General features: G+C 32.7%; 1 protein-coding gene across 1 annotated transcript; it reads right to left on the bottom strand.

The window, feature by feature from the left end:
• Positions 1–951: 951 nt before the first annotated feature.
• On the bottom strand, positions 952–19,202 carry LOC149414978 (uncharacterized). The gene is made up of 4 exons (XM_089642960.1): positions 18,992–19,202; positions 14,172–14,228; positions 12,883–13,445; positions 952–1,032 (listed from the first exon to the last, which is right to left on the bottom strand). The coding sequence occupies exons 1-4, from the start codon at positions 19,200–19,202 to the stop codon at positions 952–954; spliced, it is 912 nt and encodes a 303-aa protein (XP_089499086.1).
• Positions 19,203–19,235: the final 33 nt, after the last annotated feature.

Below are 19,235 nucleotides of genomic sequence, written 5' to 3'. Positions count from 1 at the left end.
AGATTCGTCTTGTCGTGTTCGCTTGCGTTGAGTAGCGGATTTCTTCGCGCCGGTATTGCCATATGTGGGGAGAAATAAAGTAGTCCTACACCATGTTAACCCAACATAATGACAGTTCAACACACATTTAAAAAGTATGTGTAAGTCAGTGTAAGTCATGTGAGTCCTGCTGCTGGTAAAACATCAACATTACAACAAAATCATTTCAAGTGTGTTTTGTGTTTACTGTTTTTACTTTTTCGACATATGTAACTGTTATACACTAAACATTGTTAAATATATATGTTTATAAATTTTATTTATATTTTTTTCTAGTGACCAAAAAATTATTTATATTTGAATACAATATATATATATTTAAAACTGTTGTTAACATGGTGTTTGTTTTATGCTGGGTGTAAGGTAGGTTTAAGTAGGTGGGTAATGTTATATGTTTCGTGAACACCTCACTGGGAGAACCTGTGCTGAGGTGTAAACGTGGTTATGATTAAGTGGTAGAAGTTTTTATTTGTATTGGTTTAATTTTACTTTTTTTTTCCTTTTTTTATAGTTTTTGTACATTGATGTTTGAAAACAAGGAATGTATGTGTATATGTATATAAATAAACACATGTATATATATACACTTACACATTCATCCATAAACACATACAGATACTCTCATATACACCTACGCACACACATAATATATATATTCTTCAGACTTAGAAATACTTTCTCATTAAAAATATTAAAAGAAATTCACTTTGCACTTGCGCACTCTGTACTACAATATGGAATCATAGCTTATGGTGGTGCATATCTCATATCCCTTCTCACACTCGAAAATTAAAAAAAAAAAATTATATAAAAATTATCCGAAAAAAACCGTATTACTACCCAACAGAAAATTTATTCTAAGAATTCGCTGTTCCACTTTAAAAAAATTACGACAAAATTGCCCTAATTCAGCTACACAAAGATATTTTCATCAATGACATAACCAATTGCTTCAACGATGTCGAGGTATTGCTTTTTGCAGAAGACGTCAAACTATACAAGAAAATAACTGATATAAATCATTGCCATATACTACAGTCAAATATTAGTAAGTTTAGAGAATGGTGCGTTCAAAATAATTTATTTTTAAATATAGTAAAGTGCAAAACCTTGACTTTCTTCAGAAACAAAAATCCTGTTTTATTCGAATATTCCATCAATAACATAGCTTTAGAAAGAGTAACGGAAATGAGAGATCTTGGAATTATTTTGGACGATAAAGTAAGTTTCACCAATCATATCCATCAAATTGTGAACAAAGGTATGAAAACACTAGGCTTCGTATTAAGAACAACTAAAAACTTTAATTCTTTACAAGCCATTAAACTATTATACGTATCTCTAGTAAGAAGTCTAATTGAATATAACTCAGTAGTTTGGTCTCCATCTTACAAAATTCACATAAACAACATTGAGCAAATACAAAAAAAATGTCTACGTTTTATAAGTTTTAAATTAAATATCCCTGTCGAAGACTTAAAATACAATTTCTTATTAAATACTCTAAAAATACATACATTAGAAGATGACGTAAAATAAACGATTTAACGTTCTTATTCAAAATACTTAACTCTAAATTCGACTGTTGTGAACTCCTGCAACTTATAAACATACATACACCCACAGTAACAACACGACAAAATACAATATTCTACAGCAGCACACATAAGCGTAACTACATTGCCCACTCTCCGATACAACGACTTCACACCATGGGAAATCATTACTTGGGTGATGTTGGTATATTCAATACCAACTTGGCAAGTTTTGTGGATCATTTAAAACATTTATTTCAACAATACCTACTCCTAAACACATCATGTAAACCTACAAATAGCTGTAATTTTCTGTTTTTGTTTCTTGTGTTTGTACGACTTGTTGCATAGCTTTTATCAAATGTAATTTTATTTTTTATGTTTCAAAGTATCTGTCAAATTAAAATTACACTACCAACCATGTGAAAGCCCTCTGGGCGTTAAATAAATAAATAATAAATATCTTTAATTAAAATAACACCCCACTGAATACTTCTGTTGGTGGACTAACTGTAACACCCGTAGGAACCATAACAGCACAGAATCACTATGTATATAAAGGAATAAAATTATTTAACCAATTACCCGAAAAAAAAAATATGACAAATATAAAAAAAAAAATTAAATCATATTTTTGTCGTACCACCATACAATTTTAACTTTCTCTTAGATATATATTCTTGACTTTTTTGTTATTCCTAATGTTTTATGTACACCCTATATACATTTCTTGTTTTAATTACCTTTATAATCTTAAAAAATATTATTTATTTATTTTATTTTAACTGCACATTTACAGTTATACATAACCAATAATAAATATACATTTTATTTTATTTTATTAAGAAATAATCGCGTTTTCGAACGTTTTATTAAATTGGAAAATATCCATATCAGGGGACAGGTAACTAAGTAACAATCATTTTTCCGAGCGGCATTACTAATAATAATATTAATAATAACGTAGATGAACAGGGGATCATTATGTCATCTGTACAGATGAACATGGATGGATAGTCACCAAAAAACAAAAACATGTATTCCTAGACAGCGTATGAAATGGACGAACGATGTCAATATGTTCATTGTTCGTTCATATTTTTATGTAACCAAACTAGAAACAGATATGTCGTTATATAGGAAAAAATTACATTCACTTTTCTCACAAAATTATCCGATTGCCAAACTAAACGAACAAAGATTATATAGAGATACTTATAGAGCTTTTAAGGTTTGTTCCTTTGTTATTTTTGGTTTTTAAAGCCATATTTAGACCGCATTTTTGAAGTGAAACTTCTTTAGGCGCGTAATGAATTTTCGGGGACGGAGTAAAACCGAGTCACGATCGAAACGAAAATGCGGGTACCCCCACCACCGATTAAAGTTCATTTGATCTAGTCAAAGTTTTGAAGTAACATATAAATGCTTCTTAGCTCATCCCGACAACTGGCGTTGGTGGTGTAATGGTCAGCATAGTTGCCTTCCAAGCAGTTGATCCGAGTTCGATTCTCGGCCATCGCACATTATTTTTTTGTTTTTAACGCCTTTTTCATTCAATATCTTATTTTTTAGTAGGTCAGAACATTTTTTAAAAGAAAATAATATTGCAAAATAACACTTATCTCACTGTGATAAAACAAAGCAAAGCCGCATAAATTGATTATATTATGTAGGTGTATACCGTGTTTGGTGACCAGATCTGAATAGCCAGGTACTTCCCCACCTTCCTCTTCCCCATCTCCCTCCCCTCCCCAATACCCTCAGCCTCACATCATACCCCAATTGGGGATGCCATAGTCTCACTGGCTCCAGACGGGAGCAGTTGGGACTCTTGTGCGGTAATACTGTAAAAAAAAAAAAAAAAAAAAAAGGTTCTGAAAATATGAGAGCTTGTTATTTTTTATAATGTTACCTACATCACACCCAAAATATAATATATTTTTAAAAATAATGTACAATGTACAGAAATAGAATCCCACACAAGATCGCGTAGTGCGCTCTAGCGAACGGATATTTTATCAGAGGGAGATAGTTTTAATTTTTTTGAAGTGAAACTGTATATATCTCGCACTTTAGTTACCATAACCCAATTATCACGACATTAGGAAATGATATTCATGAAATTGACAATGAAAATGGCAAATGATTGGTAAATTGTCATTGTAATTTCTTTGTAATTTTTAATTGTAATATTGTTATTTATGTAATATTGTATACTTGTGAATAAATTGAAAATTTTTGGAACTATACATTAATCGAACGTCATTCATCTATAAGAAAATATTAGAAAAAGCAAATCCATGCTTCGTCGTTGAATTATTTAACCTCTAATTTTCAAACTAACCTAAGAGAGAAAATAGAGATGATGAAATGAAAATAGAGAGAGAGGAATACTAGAAGTTTCACTTCTGTCTTGCGTAGGCTTGACACACCCAGTTTTTTTATTTCTTTTGCTATTTAAAGTAATAAAAATAAAATATGAAATCTATTGTCACAAATATTTTATCAGTAAATTGATTTAACCGGTAATAAATAATTTTTAATTGGGAGGGGGTAAAATAGAATCATATTAATAAGTCCTCAAAACGTGGCTTAACCACAGTTTGAAAATGGCCTTGAAAGCCGAAACAGCTGTAACAATAACAAAAACCAAAAAATACTTGCAGAACTTAATAATTATATTATAAATTTGATTTTAAAATTAAATTTAAAAAAAATTTAAATGGAGTTCTACGAAATAAACACAAAAACAATAAATACAAAATCAAGTTATTTAAGGAGATCTCATATTCCAGGTGCCCTTCGAATTCGAAAGGGGCGCGGCATATTGGGATGGGTGGTAGAAAACTTGAGAACCAATCAGAGAAAGCCGAACGCAAGATTTGTATCTACCCAATTACGCCCATAAACGCACACTGGTAAAATTTGTCAAAAATCCGGTATAATTTACATAATATCGGCATAATGCACAACTCTTCGGCTGGGTTTACACTTGTACGACTTTCGTAAATTTTTGGTAAGTTACTCACAGGAGCGTTTACATAATAATATGAATTCAACTTATCGTAAATAATGCTCACGGAAGTTGTTTAGAAGTTTAATTTACGAACTTCTCACAGAGACCGCTACACCAGTAACCAGCTATTTTAAGGTAAGATGGCTTCCTGACAACAACGCGTTGCCGCCGAGTTTGACAGCTCTCAGTTAGTAATATTTGATAACAGGGATTTGTTTATTTACAGTTCATAAAGTCGAGAATTTATTTACGGTTAGATTATGGATTCACATTTCCGCAAACAACGGATTGCCACCGCGATAATATGCACAATATTGTCAAAGAAAAGCGTAAGGGCCCGTCGAGAGTATTGGATTAGGAGTTCGCTTCAAAGAAGAAATACTGATGGGGCCATCGTTCGTTTAACGGCAGAATTAAGAATTGAGGATCAACAACAATTCTTTAATTTTATCCGAATGACAGCAACTGACTTCGAATACATATTGGAAAGGATTGGACCGCTAATTAAAAAGAATGATACTCGTTTTCGGAATGCTATTTCACCAGCTGAAAAAATATTAGTGACTCTTCGATTTTTGGCGTCAGGTAATGTTTTCTATGCATTCTTGTATTGCATTTTTGTATGCATTCATTGGAGATGTTAATTTGTTGTGAAGTTTGATAGCTGATTCATCAGTTCGTGAAGTCGAATACTAGAAACATTATCACACATTTACACAGGCATTTTTTTAAACATGACGATTGTGTTAATGAAAATTAATGTTATGTTGGTCTCCATAGATTATTGCAGTGTATTATTTCATAAAGCTATCATGCCGATTCAAACTTAGTACTTATTTGTGTGTTTACAAAGTTTTACAATTATATTTTATATTTTCAGGAGATTGTTATTGAGATTCCTTAATGTACTTGTTTCGAATAGCTACGTCTATTATATCACTATTTATACCTGAAGTATGTGCTGCTATTTATGATACAGTAAAGGACAACTATATGAAGGTATGTTAAAACAAAATTAATTATACAAAATACATAGTTTGGTATATTTTTTATTTTACTTAGTTAAAGTTTTTGTTACATTGGAACGGAAAATACAGGGTAAAAAACAAAGAAATATAAAAAAAGTGTTGACAAAAGTGAACAAAGGCGTGTGGGGTACTTATCTAAACTGGACAATTCATACAATTCGAAGAACAGCACCAGATAGTTAGAATATTTTTTAACATATATCAATGATATAAAATTTTAAAATAGGAAAGTGAAATCTTGGAAATAATTTAAACATATAATAAAGTATATACTTAGGAATAGACTCGATGAAAAATAAATACCCATTTACATACAAACTGTCCTAGTATTCTCTATCTTAGCAATGCAAGTAGCTTAAACAAACTCGAAATAATCCAGAATAGAACAATGAGACTAATATTGAAGTGTTATGTATGTATTATAAATACGTATGTAATAAGTATAAGCAAAATATAAATTAAAATCTTAATGTATGTTTATATTTGGAGTGAAGCTAAGTAAATAAAATATTAATTGGAGTTATAAGAAAACGTAACTGAAAAAAAATAACTGATGATAAAAAAAGTAAGAACCAAGTGGAATAAAACGTAAAATTAAAAAAAACATCACGATTAAATTAAAATTAGTGTTTAGATCAGCCATTGTCTTCTCAAATATCTACTTAAACAAGATCCATCAAGTTATATTTGTAGTGCTGCTCTCCCGAATTGTCCAGTTCACTGAGATAAAACTGATTTGAAGTCGATGGCAGTTGTGATGACTGCGGCAAATATATAGGAGAAAGGGGAGTCTCTAAGTCATCCTCCAAAGTTTCAATAACGAGTTTTTGAATCTTGAGTTTCAATTTTTTTTCGTTATATTCGTGAGCTACACTTCTTAGCGATGAAGCCACAAAGTCACCAAAAACTTGGTCATCATTCGCAGGTGTATCTAATATTTTGCTGCATTTGTAAAGCAAATCAGCCTCCTTTTTGCAGCACGGTTTGGCCGCTCCGATGTCTGCCGAGGTTGACTGTTGCTAGGCATCTCTATATTCTCCTTCTCCGTAACGTCCCTCACAGCGCCAGTATTTTGTAGATAAATATAAAAAAAACATATTTTTGTATTAAATATGATTTGAGATTTTCACGGCCAAAAGTATTTTTGTTATTTGTTTTTGGGGTGTTATGCCGTGTTGCGCTAACTCCTTCTTTAGCCAACGTTTCGGACAGCATTGCAGTGTCCATCATCAGGGCAGATGTGTTATTTTACAAAAAATAAAATATAATTGTAAATAACACATCTGCCCTGATGATGGACACTGCAATGCTGTCCGAAACGTTGGCTAAAGAAGGAGTTAGCGCAACACGGCATAACACCCCAAAAACAAATACAAAAATATTTTTGTATTATTTTTACAGTTGCCGTCAACAGAAGAACATTGGAATAATGACTATTTGAATAATTCGCACAAAAATGGCACTTCCCTCATTGTATCGGAGCACTGGACGGAAAACATGAAGTCATTAAATGTCCAGAAAAGAGTGGGAGCATGTACTTTAATTATAAAGGAACATATAGTATCGTTCTAATGATTGTCGTGGACGCTGAATATAAAATTATTTACATGAATTGTGGCTGCATTGACCGTGTTTCTGATGGGGGTGTGTTTCGTAATACAGCATTATTTAATGGTTTAGAGCAAGGAGTACTCAGACTTCCTCCTCCCATACCTCTAGCGGGGAGGCAGAAACCGATGCCTTATGTATTGGTGGCCGATGATGCCTTTGCGTTATCAAATTATTTAATGAAACCATACCCATACAAAAGCCAACCCATTGCTAAAAGAGTCTTCAATTATCGTCTTTCAAGGGCCAGGGCTATGGTTGAGAGTGTATTTGGTGTAATGGCTAGCAGGTACAGAATTTTACGAAACCGCATTGAACTACCCCCTAAAAAGGTAGAACTAATTGTTTCTACGATCTGTGTGCTACACAATTTCATGATGTCTGGCAATAATGCTTCACGTTATACTGATAGAGGAAGAGAGGAGGAAATGCCTCGTGAAAACCTTTTTCCTTTAGAAGAAAGGTATGGAAATAACAATCCACCTGCAAGTGGACAATTAATTCGAGATGAATTTAGCGAATATTTCGTTTCTCTTGAGGGAGAATTGGCATGGCAATTCAAAGTGTCTAACCTACGCTACTTAACTAACAGATGCTAATCACACCGTTTCCCCGCAGTCTACTTTCATCATTAATGATTATTAATTAACCGTGAACGTGAATATGTATTCTACACTTTATAAATAAAAATGTCCATACAATGTGTTAGTTGTTTCTGTACCGATATCCCTGTCCAAGAACTTTAACATATCATAATTATTATACCATCTACCCACAAGTGGACGACGAATTCAGAGAATATTTCCCAATGTAGAGTTCTGGGGCTTTACTATAAGTGCCTGTGTCAATTTTCTTAATCGCCCAGGGATGAAGATTATTTATCGATTTTTGGCGTAAAAACAGAGCACCTGACATATTCATAGCATTCAAATTAAGGGAGGTTTTTATTAGACTACTTTCTGGTACCTAAATCCAAAACTGACATGAGCACTTCTAGTATTAACCCCCAGAATTAAACTTGAACATAAATAGGTATACTTAAATAAACATCTACTTTAAAAAAAAAAATGTTCTTGCCAATCTGTCTTTTGCCTGTGTACCGGAGATTATGTCCAGGAGCTTCAACATTTCGAAGTAAATCCAAGGGGAAGTGTACAGATCATCTAACCCGCTGCCACTCTTCTTACATTTTATCTTCCTCAGTTCCTGCAGAAATTGTCCCTTTAAATTATGTAATTTTCTATTTACTTCTTCCGGCGTTGTTGAAAACACTTCTGCAACTGACGCAAGAGAATTGCTTCGTGCATTCCTATCTTTATAGTCTGCCCTTTGGTAATCCCATAACAGAGGAAGACTTTCAAAAATGTCTATCAGCTGCTTTGTTTCGTCCTTACTCCAATTCTTCGCGTCGGCTAGTTTATTGGGCATTTTTACCAATTATCAACTATGATACGTGAACTGAACTAGAAATGGGTGAAACAGCGAAATGCCAAATGACAACAAGTAAACAAGTCCCGAGGAGCAACGGGATCTTACTGTCGGTGTTGCAGATTTCTGTTTTACCATCCCGACAGTGACGTCAAAACTTACGGTAAGCGACTCAACTTATCAATCTGTTTTGATAAGCTGTGAGAGAGCCGTAAATTCCCGCGTGAGCGATTAGACCTGTCAAAAAGTTACGTAAGAAAAACTTCTGTAACTTGGTAAAAATTACGGTAAGCGACTTATGGTGTCGTTTACATTGGTAAATTTGTCTTAAGTCGCTAACGTGAGCAACTTTCAGGAAAAAACTTCCAAGTGTAAAGGCAGCCTTCCAATTATCAAATTTTACAGGAGGCACAAAAAACTGTTTTTTAAACTCTTCGTTTTTGATGTGACATCTCACAAGAGCGCCTCTGTCTGTACAGATAAATACGTGTATATTTATTTATATCGCCACTGGTTGGGCAGGGTTGCGGGGCGGATTAAGGAAGAGGTTGAAGGAAGGGTTTTTTTAATGCGGGTCTTGAAGAGAGAAATGTACTTAAAATTTGTACAGTTTGTGTAATAAAATTATGCAACAATTTTTAAATCATTTTTTATTAAGTAAATTTTTAGGTGGGTACAAATATATAAGGTAGGTTATCTATACATAACAACATAATAGGAATAACATTCCAATAACATCACAGTAATGTTTTAAAATACAGAATTAAAATCATTCGCTTTGGGTGTAGGAGAATGCAAACATTTTGATAACAGTTAAATAATGGACGGAATGTAGCGAAGCCGTGTTTAAACATAATAAACTAAAAATCTCCACGTCTAGAGTGTCTTATTGGGGATTTACATCATTATTCTGGATAATTGTGATCCCTAAAAAAATACCTAAGGACTCTTATGGTCTTTTTTTAAGCCTTATAAATGAACTCACTCGAAAAATGAACAATTCCAAAACCTGCATTGACCATTTGGAATAAAACACAAGCAATCTGTAATGCGTGAACTGACAATAACTGACCACTTTATAACAATCCTAGTAATAAACATATAAAAAAAGCAATCTGTAATGCGTGAATTGACCACTTTATAACAATCCTAGTTATAAACTTTACCCTTGGAACCTTTTAAGAACAAATACGTCCCAAATTTCGTTAAATTTTACCACTGTGCTTCGCTTCGGTACGCAAAAGCGCGCGAAATTGGAAATTGGTTTTACACTCTACACTCTTTCCTCGTTGTTTTGTTCAGCTGCGTTATTAACATTTTTTGGCAAAGAAATTATTGCATGGTTGTTTTTCAAATAGTATTAATCGACTAAATTAAATAAATGACAATACCTAATTATAGTTAGAAATTATTGAAACAGCAGTATTTTTTAATTGTTTTTTACGGAAAGATTACGTAGAGGCCTGTAAAAAACATTTAGATAAATTACATTACAAAAGACATTGCATGCATTGAAAAAATAAAAATTAATTCCAACTCCATGAGTATATTTTACCTAATAGTCTAATCGTGTTCGATAATCGATGATGACCGATTAAAAATATTTTTTTTGTACATTTAAATAATGATTATAACTTATGTTATCGTGCGTTCATTTTGCAGTGTATATTTGTTATTATTCTTTATGTGTATCTGTTTGATTTCTAAACATAATAACATAAAATAAACAAATATTTCTTGCGTTATTGTTTCTAGGTACCTAATTATGAAATAAAATATTTAAACAGACCCAAATATACCAGCATGTTTTTTAATTTTTTTTAGGCCACTGAGCGTACCCAGTTTTTGTATTATCTTCCCTGCCCATTGTATAAAACTAGGAATTTAAAAAAAAACGATTACACGTAAACTGATTTTAGTTGAAAAAATTTCACAGAACAGAGCGGCACTAAGATAAAGAACGTCTTCATACCGCCAGCGCTGGGCGGTAAATAAATACAAAAGCGTGAAACCCTTACGTTTACGGCATAGAGGTTATTTTACAATGGCAAATTCAATGTTTACCTCCCCGAAAATCGATCAATATTCTTTTAAAATAAACAACGCAAAAAGGAATATTTTTTTTTATTTTGTGAAGTTCTGGTACATATATGAAAATTTATTCCGATAATCTAAAAAAAATGAATTTCCCACATTATACAATAAAAGAATATCCGAAAATGGGCTTGTAAATGGGATATTTTGCACTAGACAGTATTTTTTAGGCCTGATACTTTATTTTTTTCTAGGCTTATAAAAGGTTTTATCAAAAAATTGATCGTTTGCTGACAAGGCCAAGATGTGTTCTACTTGCAGTATTTAATTAAAGCATCTGTATAATTTTTAAGCAATCAAATTTTCAAACTATAAACATCTGATTTTGCGTTACTTGGTATTGGATCGCCTTAAACCTACATACACTGATTTTACAGTTAAATTCTAATACGAACATTCAAATATAAATTTTGCAAGCGCATAAAATTGTCACATGTTTATTAAATTAGTTGACCACACAGTTTGAACTCGTCACAATACATTTATGTTTGTTTACATTTTATGCACTCTTCATCCATGAACTCATGAAGCAACAAAAATTTTTGATCGACACCGGTGGTGACGTATCCGTACTCCCAAGACCAAGCAGGATCACGAAAAATACAGTCACCACGGAAACATGCCCCACCACGCTATAAAGTGATAACGGTAATACCATAAAAACATACGGTACCAGAACTATCGAACTTCAATTTGGACTTCGGCGTGAAATGAAGTGGAAATTTATCGTCGCCGACGTATCAAGACCAATCTTAGGAGCAGACTTTCTACATCACTTTAACCTAAGCGTCAACCTGAAGAACGCAACATTAACGGACCATTCCACTACAGATTGGAGGAATGAATTCTCAAGGACCCTCATCCGGCATCTCGACGTTATCTGCTTATCAGAAATACCGAGACATTTTAAAATAAATACCCTGCATTGACACGACCCGACATGAAGAATCCAGATGTTCGTAAACATAACGTTACACATGTGATTGAAACAAGGGAATCGCCTGTAACAGATCTTTTGGAAGCGGCTAAAAAATAATTTAAATACCTTATGGAGAATGGAATGTGTCGGCCGTCAAAGAGTAGTTGGGCGAGCCCATTGCACATGGTTAAGAAACACAACGAAGAATGGCGCCCTTTTGGGGATTACAGGCGTTGGAACGCGACTACGATCCCAGACAAATACTTTTTTCCACAACTCCGCGATTTTTCGCATAAATTGACAAAAGAAAAAATATTCTCAGCGGTACACTTAATACGAGCCACAATAGAGCCGAGTATGTAAAAAAGCACGATTCTCATTTTCGCTAATTTGACTAATTAAAACAAAATTAAGATTTGTAAGTACGAACTTTAATACTTACAGAGGATGAATGAGAGGATGGATTATGAAATTTAAAAAAAATAAAAAAAAATTAAAATTAGTCTAGTATGTGTGCGTAAGTGTTTCGTTAAATTTGACTTCAGTGAAGAGGAGTTGTTGCAATGGTTACATGAATAAGCCTTTTCTCCAGTATGGGTAAGAATGTAATGATTTTTTTTTTTTTTTTTTTTTACTTTATTTATTTTCATTTCTTTACACATATTATACATATTGATAGATAGTATAAAATAACATAATATATAATACCAAATAGTTTACAAAAGAAATGAAAACCCACTAAGGCACTGACTGCCTGAGTGTGGGTAATATAAAACGATTACTATATTTCAAGTACCTAAAGTATAATATACATTAGTAGAAAAAGTTTTTTTTTTTTGTTTATAGTTATTATAAAAAGTAAAGAGAAAACATTATGTACAATAGTTTATAAAGTTTCAGCAAGTGAGTTGTAGAAAGGATAAATAAATTTATAGTAAAAGCGTTTCAATATCTGCGTCAATTAGCCATAATTTTACCTCTTTAATATATTCTATCTTTTTATTTATCATTTGAGTTTGTAGTGGTAGAAGGTTAAATGTACGAGGACCAATGAAACTGATATGCGTCTGCATTAATTTAGTATTGGTTTGGGGGTGTAAAATATATTATTTGTTCTTTTGCTCATTCTGTTTTTAAATGTCCCCTTTGAGTACATGAATAGCTGCAGTAGGAACATGAATAAGGTTTTTCTCCAGTATGGGTGCGTAAGTGTACCGTTAAATCTGACTTCCGTGAGCAAGAATAGTTACAATGGAGACATGAATAAGGTTTTTCGCCAGTATGTGTAAGTAAGTGTACCGATAAATGTGACTTCCGTGAGCAAGAGTAGTTACAATGGAGACATGAATAAGGTTTTTCGCCAGTATGTGTGCGTAAGTGCACCGTTAAAACTGACTTCAGTGAGCAGGAGTAGTTACAATGGGCACATGAATATGGTTTTTTGCCAGTATGAGTGAATAAGTGCCTGTTTAAAAGAGATTTTTGTGAGCAGGAGTAGTTACAATGGGAACATGAATAAGGTTTTTCACCAGTATGGGTGCGTAAGTGAAGTGTTAAATATGATTTGCTTGAGAAAGAGTAGTTACAATGGGAACATAAATACGGTTTTTCTCCAGTATGGGTGCGTAAGTGTACCGTTAAATCTGACTTGCGTGAGCAAGAGTAGTAACAATGGAGACATGAATAAGGTTTTTCGCAAGTTTGTGTGCGTAAGTGAACCGATAAATTTGACTTGCGTGAGAAAGAGTGGTTACAATGGTGACATGAATAAGCTTTTTCTCCAGTATGGGTAAGAATGTGATGTTTTAAATGTCCCCTTTGAGTACATGAATAGCTGCAGTAGGAACATGAATAAGGTTTTTCTCCAGTATGGGTGCGTAAGTGTACCGTTAAATCTGACTTCCGTGAGCAGGAGTTGTTACAATGGGCACATGAATATGGTTTTTCTCCAGTATGAGTGAATGAGTGCCTCTTTAAAAAAGATTTTTGTGAGCAGGAGTAGTTACAATGGGAACATGAATAAGGTTTTTCACCAGTATGGGTGCGTAAGTGAACCGTTAACTTCGATTTGCTTACGCAGGATTGGTAACAATGGGGACATGAATAAAGTTTTGCTCCAGAATGGGTTCGTAAGTGCAAAGTTAAATCTGACTTCTGTGAGAACGAGTGGTTACAATGGGGACATGAATAAGGTTTTTCGCCAGTATGGGTGCGTAAGTGCACTGTTAAATGTGATTTGCTTGAGCTGGAGTAGTTACAATGGAGACATAAAAGAGGTTTTACTTCGGCACGTGTCTTCGGGACCACTATCACATCTTGAAAAGATGACAGATAAAGCTCAATACGTCGGTATCTATTATGAAACGATAAGATTATTAAAATTGAATAAGACGAAAAAAAATCCATTTTACCTGCACTCTCGGTAATACTTTCAAATTGCTCTAAGCATTCCTTTTTAATATCTGGCAGGTCTATGTCTATTTCCGTATAAGGGATTCCCCCACCATCTTCTTCACGGGGTCCTGGTTTTTCCAAGGGTACAGTCTCCACATTAATGCTACCTGAAACAGAACATCAACAAAATGTTTGTTGTAATCTTCTGTGTTTATTAAATTAAAATATTACACTTTTTAATAACTGGTTTTATTGACGATGTACGTATTACAAGAAAGATGATAGCAGTGTACAGAGCATAGAGAAAAAAACAAAAGAAATCCAAATGTTGCCAACCACAACATGTTGCCAACTTTTAAACTAACCTTATTATTATAGAAAATAATGTATTAAATTGTATGTTTTAACACCCCCGCTCAATGTAACACATTCTTACATTATCTATATCCAAATATCCTATTTAAAGAAACAAGTTTTATGCAGTCCCACAAAGCTGTCACACATGACGGCTTGTCTGTAGGTTCTACAAATAATATATATAAACATTTTTAATTTTTAATACATTTAATTCTATTACCTGTCGATGTTTACCATCCACCACTAGAAATATGCATGTCCAATCTTAAACCAATTCCTATCGTAAAAAAGGTAGTAGAAACTCGAAATTTCAAAAAAGCTGACTATGTTAAAATTTCAAATTTCCTTAAACAGACTGACTGGTCATTCTTTGATAGCGACGATGATATTAATGTACACCTTAAAAAATTTTACTTCATCGTTAATTCTGCAATTGAACAATTTGTTCCTTTAACGACTTACAGAGAAACTCTATACCCAAAATGGTTCTCAAAAGACCTGATAGACTTAATTTACCTCAAAAAATTATCTCATAAGAGATTCAAACAAAGTCGCCTGGCCATCGATTATACTGCGTTTCAAAAATTGAGGGCAGAGTGCAATAAGCTCTCCGCAAAATGTTACAAAAATTACATTAGTGATGTCGAAGGCTCTATCATGGACGACTCAAATTTCTTTTGGAAATATGTTAAATCCCAAAAAGAAAATGGTACTTACATACCTAGTAGTGTGTCATTCGATTCTAAATTATCCCAAAATCTTCAGGAAACTGTTAATCTTTTTGCTGATTTTTTTAGCGGCGTTTACATTAATGCAAGTGAAGACAGCAATATTTCGTGCTTTGATTTGGTTGAAACTCTTGATATATCTGACTGTAATGTAACCATAGACGATATTATATCTAAGCTGAAGAGTTTTGATTCCCGAAAATCCGCAGGACCTGATAATGTTCCGCCCAGGTTTTTAGTAAATTGTATGCATACATTGTCATATCCTATTCATAAGTTATTTACAAAGTCACTCTCATCAGGTGTATTCCCGGACCTTTGGAAGTTTAGTCTTTTAACGCCCATTTTCAAAAAAGGTAATAAGAGCGAAGTAACAAATTATAGGCCAATATGTATAATGTCTACTTTACCCAAACTTTTTGAAAGCCTAGTACTAGATAAGTTGATATCCCGAATCAATCGAACCATCTCTCCCCTTCAACATGGATTCATTAAAGGTAGATCTACTCTTACCAATTTGATATTGTACACGAATGATATTGTTAATGCCCTTAATGCATCACATCAAACTGATTCCATATATACTGACTTCAGTAAGGCATTTGATAAAGTAAACCACAAAATATTATTACGTAAACTAAAATTGTTGGGAATAAGAGGGAGCATGTTGGAATGGTTCAAGAGTTATCTATTAGGAAGGTACTTAGCAGTCAAGATAGATTCGTTTACTTCTTATACATTTGCTGCCTCGAGCGGAGTACCACAGGGATCTCACTTGGGCCCAATATTATTTTGTTTGTTTATCAATGATATTGTTAATATTTTTACTAATGTTAAAGTCCTGTTATTTGCCGACGATCTGAAGATATACAGAATAATCAAAGACGATGACGATCGCGCAATTTTGCAGTTGAACCTTAATAAACTATGTGCGTGGTGTTCTGTCAATGATTTGCAACTAAATTTAGGTAAATGCCAGATTATCAGTTTTTACAAAGGCAAAAATCCACTTAATTTTTCCTATTTTATGAATGGTGCTAATCTTCTTCGTGTATCACAGATTCGTGATCTTGGTGTTATATTCCACGAGAGTCTACAGTTTAACGAACACATCGATGAAATAACAAGCGATGCGATGAGAATACTAGGTTTTATTTTGAGAATGGGAGCAAATTTTAAAAGTATGTCAACATTAAAACATCTGTATTGCTCGTTAGTACGAAGCAAATTAGAATACAATTCCACCGTATGGTCACCGTACTACAAGGTCCATTCTCAATCATTAGAAAAGGTACAAAATAAATTCCTTCGGTACATTAATTTTAAAATGAAAATTCCAATCGAATTTATAAATTACAATAACTTGCTTGCTGAAACTAAACTTCTTAAATTATCTGATAGAAGAGTGTTAATTGATTTGCTATTTTTATTCAAAATTATTAAATCTTTAATTGACAGCCCTAATTTGTTGGAACTTATTTGCATTAATGTTCCTGCTAGGCAAACTCGCAGTAAAGATACTTTTAAATTTAACAAGAACCTCAACACTAATTATTCTATTTTTTCACCAATTCCTAGAATTCACAACCTTGCGAATAAATACTGTGAACTTATAGATATGTTTGGTTTTGACAATTTTGTGAGCTTTAAAAGGCAACTTATTTCGATTCTATCGGCTAATAATTAACTTTTATAGCTTTAATAATTTTATTACATCTTCTCCCATTCGAAACCTTTCAAGTAAATTATATCCATATTTGTTTGTTTTTTATTTGCTCTACTATACACTTATAATTGTATGCATATACCTACTAACTACTTTTTATACATAACACTATGTTCCATCTCAGATCTTATTATTTCTTATTCATGTCGATATTGCTAAATTCTATTAGTTTTTGCTTTTTACAGGTGCAACTCTTATTTTGTTATTTTTTTTTTTTTTTTTTTTTTTTTTAAATCTCTGTTATAATGTTCTTTACCTCACGAGTAAGTTACACTCTAATTTATATTGGTTTTATCGATTTGTTAAACTCACAATTAATACTGGGTTTAAACACACCCACTTATTTACTTTTTATGTTGAACTTTCTTTTACTTACTATTTCATGCTTGGGTATATTTTATATTGAATCCATCTTATTAGTGTTTTGCTAATTTGCACAAAATTTTATTATATGTGTTGCTTTCTTACAATTAACTCCATTTATCTTCTTATGTTCAATTATTGTAATCAATGTAAATGTATATTTTCATGTAAAAGCCCATTAGGGCGTAAATAAAATAATAAATAAATAAATAAATGTATGACACAAAATTATACAATAAACAATATCACAAAATAATATATATCAAAGTACCTACCTATATACAAATTATTTAGGCAGCTACGTTGAGATGTTCAGGAATACATCAATAATAAAGTTCAGAGATACATTGATCCGTCGTTTATTAGCCAACGCTTAGTGTTTTTGGGGCAGGGTCTCTCATTATTCTGAGGTTTAAAAGAATTATTAAATTTATTGAAAATCTCTGGTATTAAATATTTAAGCGTTCGGCTTCCATACTTATTTGTTACTCTTGGAATAATGAGGCCCTTATTTTCAGTGAATCTTGTTGTGTGATTATGCACCGGTTGCTTTTTATATTTGCTATCTCCCTCATTATCCATTATAATAATGTACCAAAGAAGACCCTTTATTGGAAGTAGGCCCTCAGAACCATACAGTAGTTTTAGATTACTTCTTTGTCTGTAGATATTCGGTGGTACATTTTTTTTTATTATAGCAATTTGTAAGTTTTGTATATATTTAATATAAATATTGCTTGAGTGCCCTTATATTGAAAATCAGCTTATAATCTAGAGTATATTTTATATATATTAAAATTCTTTTTAAATGAGTCAACAAAACATCACTTGCATTATTTTGGTACCTACTTAATATAGATACAGCTACACAAAGGTCTGGCCTAGTGCCTGAGACCGCATACATTAAACTTCCAATAATTTTCCTACAAGTATTTTCAATATCCTTGTCAGACTTACATTCTTTGGATTCTAAGATTTTTACATTAAAATTTTGATGAATAGGGGTATACATGGGTTTGCAATTTTCCATGTTAAATCTTTTTAATACATTTTCTAAATAAGATCTTTGACACAATTCAATTACACCATCTTTTAAATTCCGTTTAGTACTGATACCAAGAAAATTTGAAATCTTTCATCTTAAACGCATTGTGTAATTTTAATTTAAGATCACTTAATTCGTGTTCATTATTACTAAACATCAAGAGGTCATCGACGTACAGTAAGACATAAGTTTGGTTTTCTCCATTACATTTAGTAAACAAACAAGGATCATTCTTTGACTTTACATAGCCTGCTTTACTTATTACATGGTTAAATTTTTCATTCCAATATTTAAGAGATTTTTTTAGCCCATACAATGATTTATTTAGTTTTACAATATTATCACAACCATTATATGCCCCTTCCGGTAATTTAATAAACACAGTTTCCTTTATATCCCCATATAAAAAAGCTCCAGTGACATCCATCTGATGTATTGATAGTTTTAATTTTGTAGCAACTGAAACAAATAATCTAAATGTTGACAATTTGGCAACGGGTGAGTAAATTTCATATAAATCTTTTGTATCATTCTGTTCAAAACTTCTGGCAACCAATCTTGCTTTGTATTGAATAACATTATCAACTTTCTTTATTTTGAATACCCACTTACTACTAATAATGTTTTGTTTTTCAGGTACAGCGCAAACTGTCCAAGTATTATTTTCTTTGAGAGTATCCAGTTTTTGTTTTACAGCTTCTTCCCACTGACAGGCATCACTCCTCTGCATAGCTTCCTTGTAGGTGCCTGGTTCTGTCTCTGCAGTGTACACATTTTGGCAAGTATAGAATTGTGGCGCCTTTCTGACACGTTTGGTTTGACGAGGAGAAGCTGGCTGGAATGTACTATCACTATCGCGTTCACTATCTTCATCACTTGTTTCTTCAGGTTCATATAAGCTGTGCTGCTCATCATCTGACATCTGATTTGTAATGTTTGGATCACTCACAACATC

Source organism: Hesperophylax consimilis, chromosome 19 (genome assembly GCF_061612785.1).
Source record: "Hesperophylax consimilis isolate HC1 chromosome 19, BYU_Hcon_1.0, whole genome shotgun sequence".
Lineage (NCBI taxonomy): Eukaryota > Metazoa > Arthropoda > Insecta > Trichoptera > Limnephilidae > Hesperophylax > Hesperophylax consimilis.
This window is presented reverse-complemented; position numbering and strand designations above follow the sequence as displayed.

Excerpts from the sequence above, each read along its gene's own strand:
- LOC149414978 (XM_089642960.1), bottom strand. The coding sequence starts at position 19,202 with ATGTCAGATGATGAGCAGCACAGCTTATATGAACCTGAAGAAACAAGT. Across the intron at positions 14,229-18,991 it reads TATGCAGAGGAGTGATGCCT|GTAGCATTAATGTGGAGACT; the intron begins GTCAGTGGGAAG and ends GTTCTGTTTCAG. Across the intron at positions 1,033-12,882 it reads CACGGAAGTCAGATTTAACG|TTTGACGTCTTCTGCAAAAA; the intron begins GTACACTTACGC and ends TTTCTTGTATAG.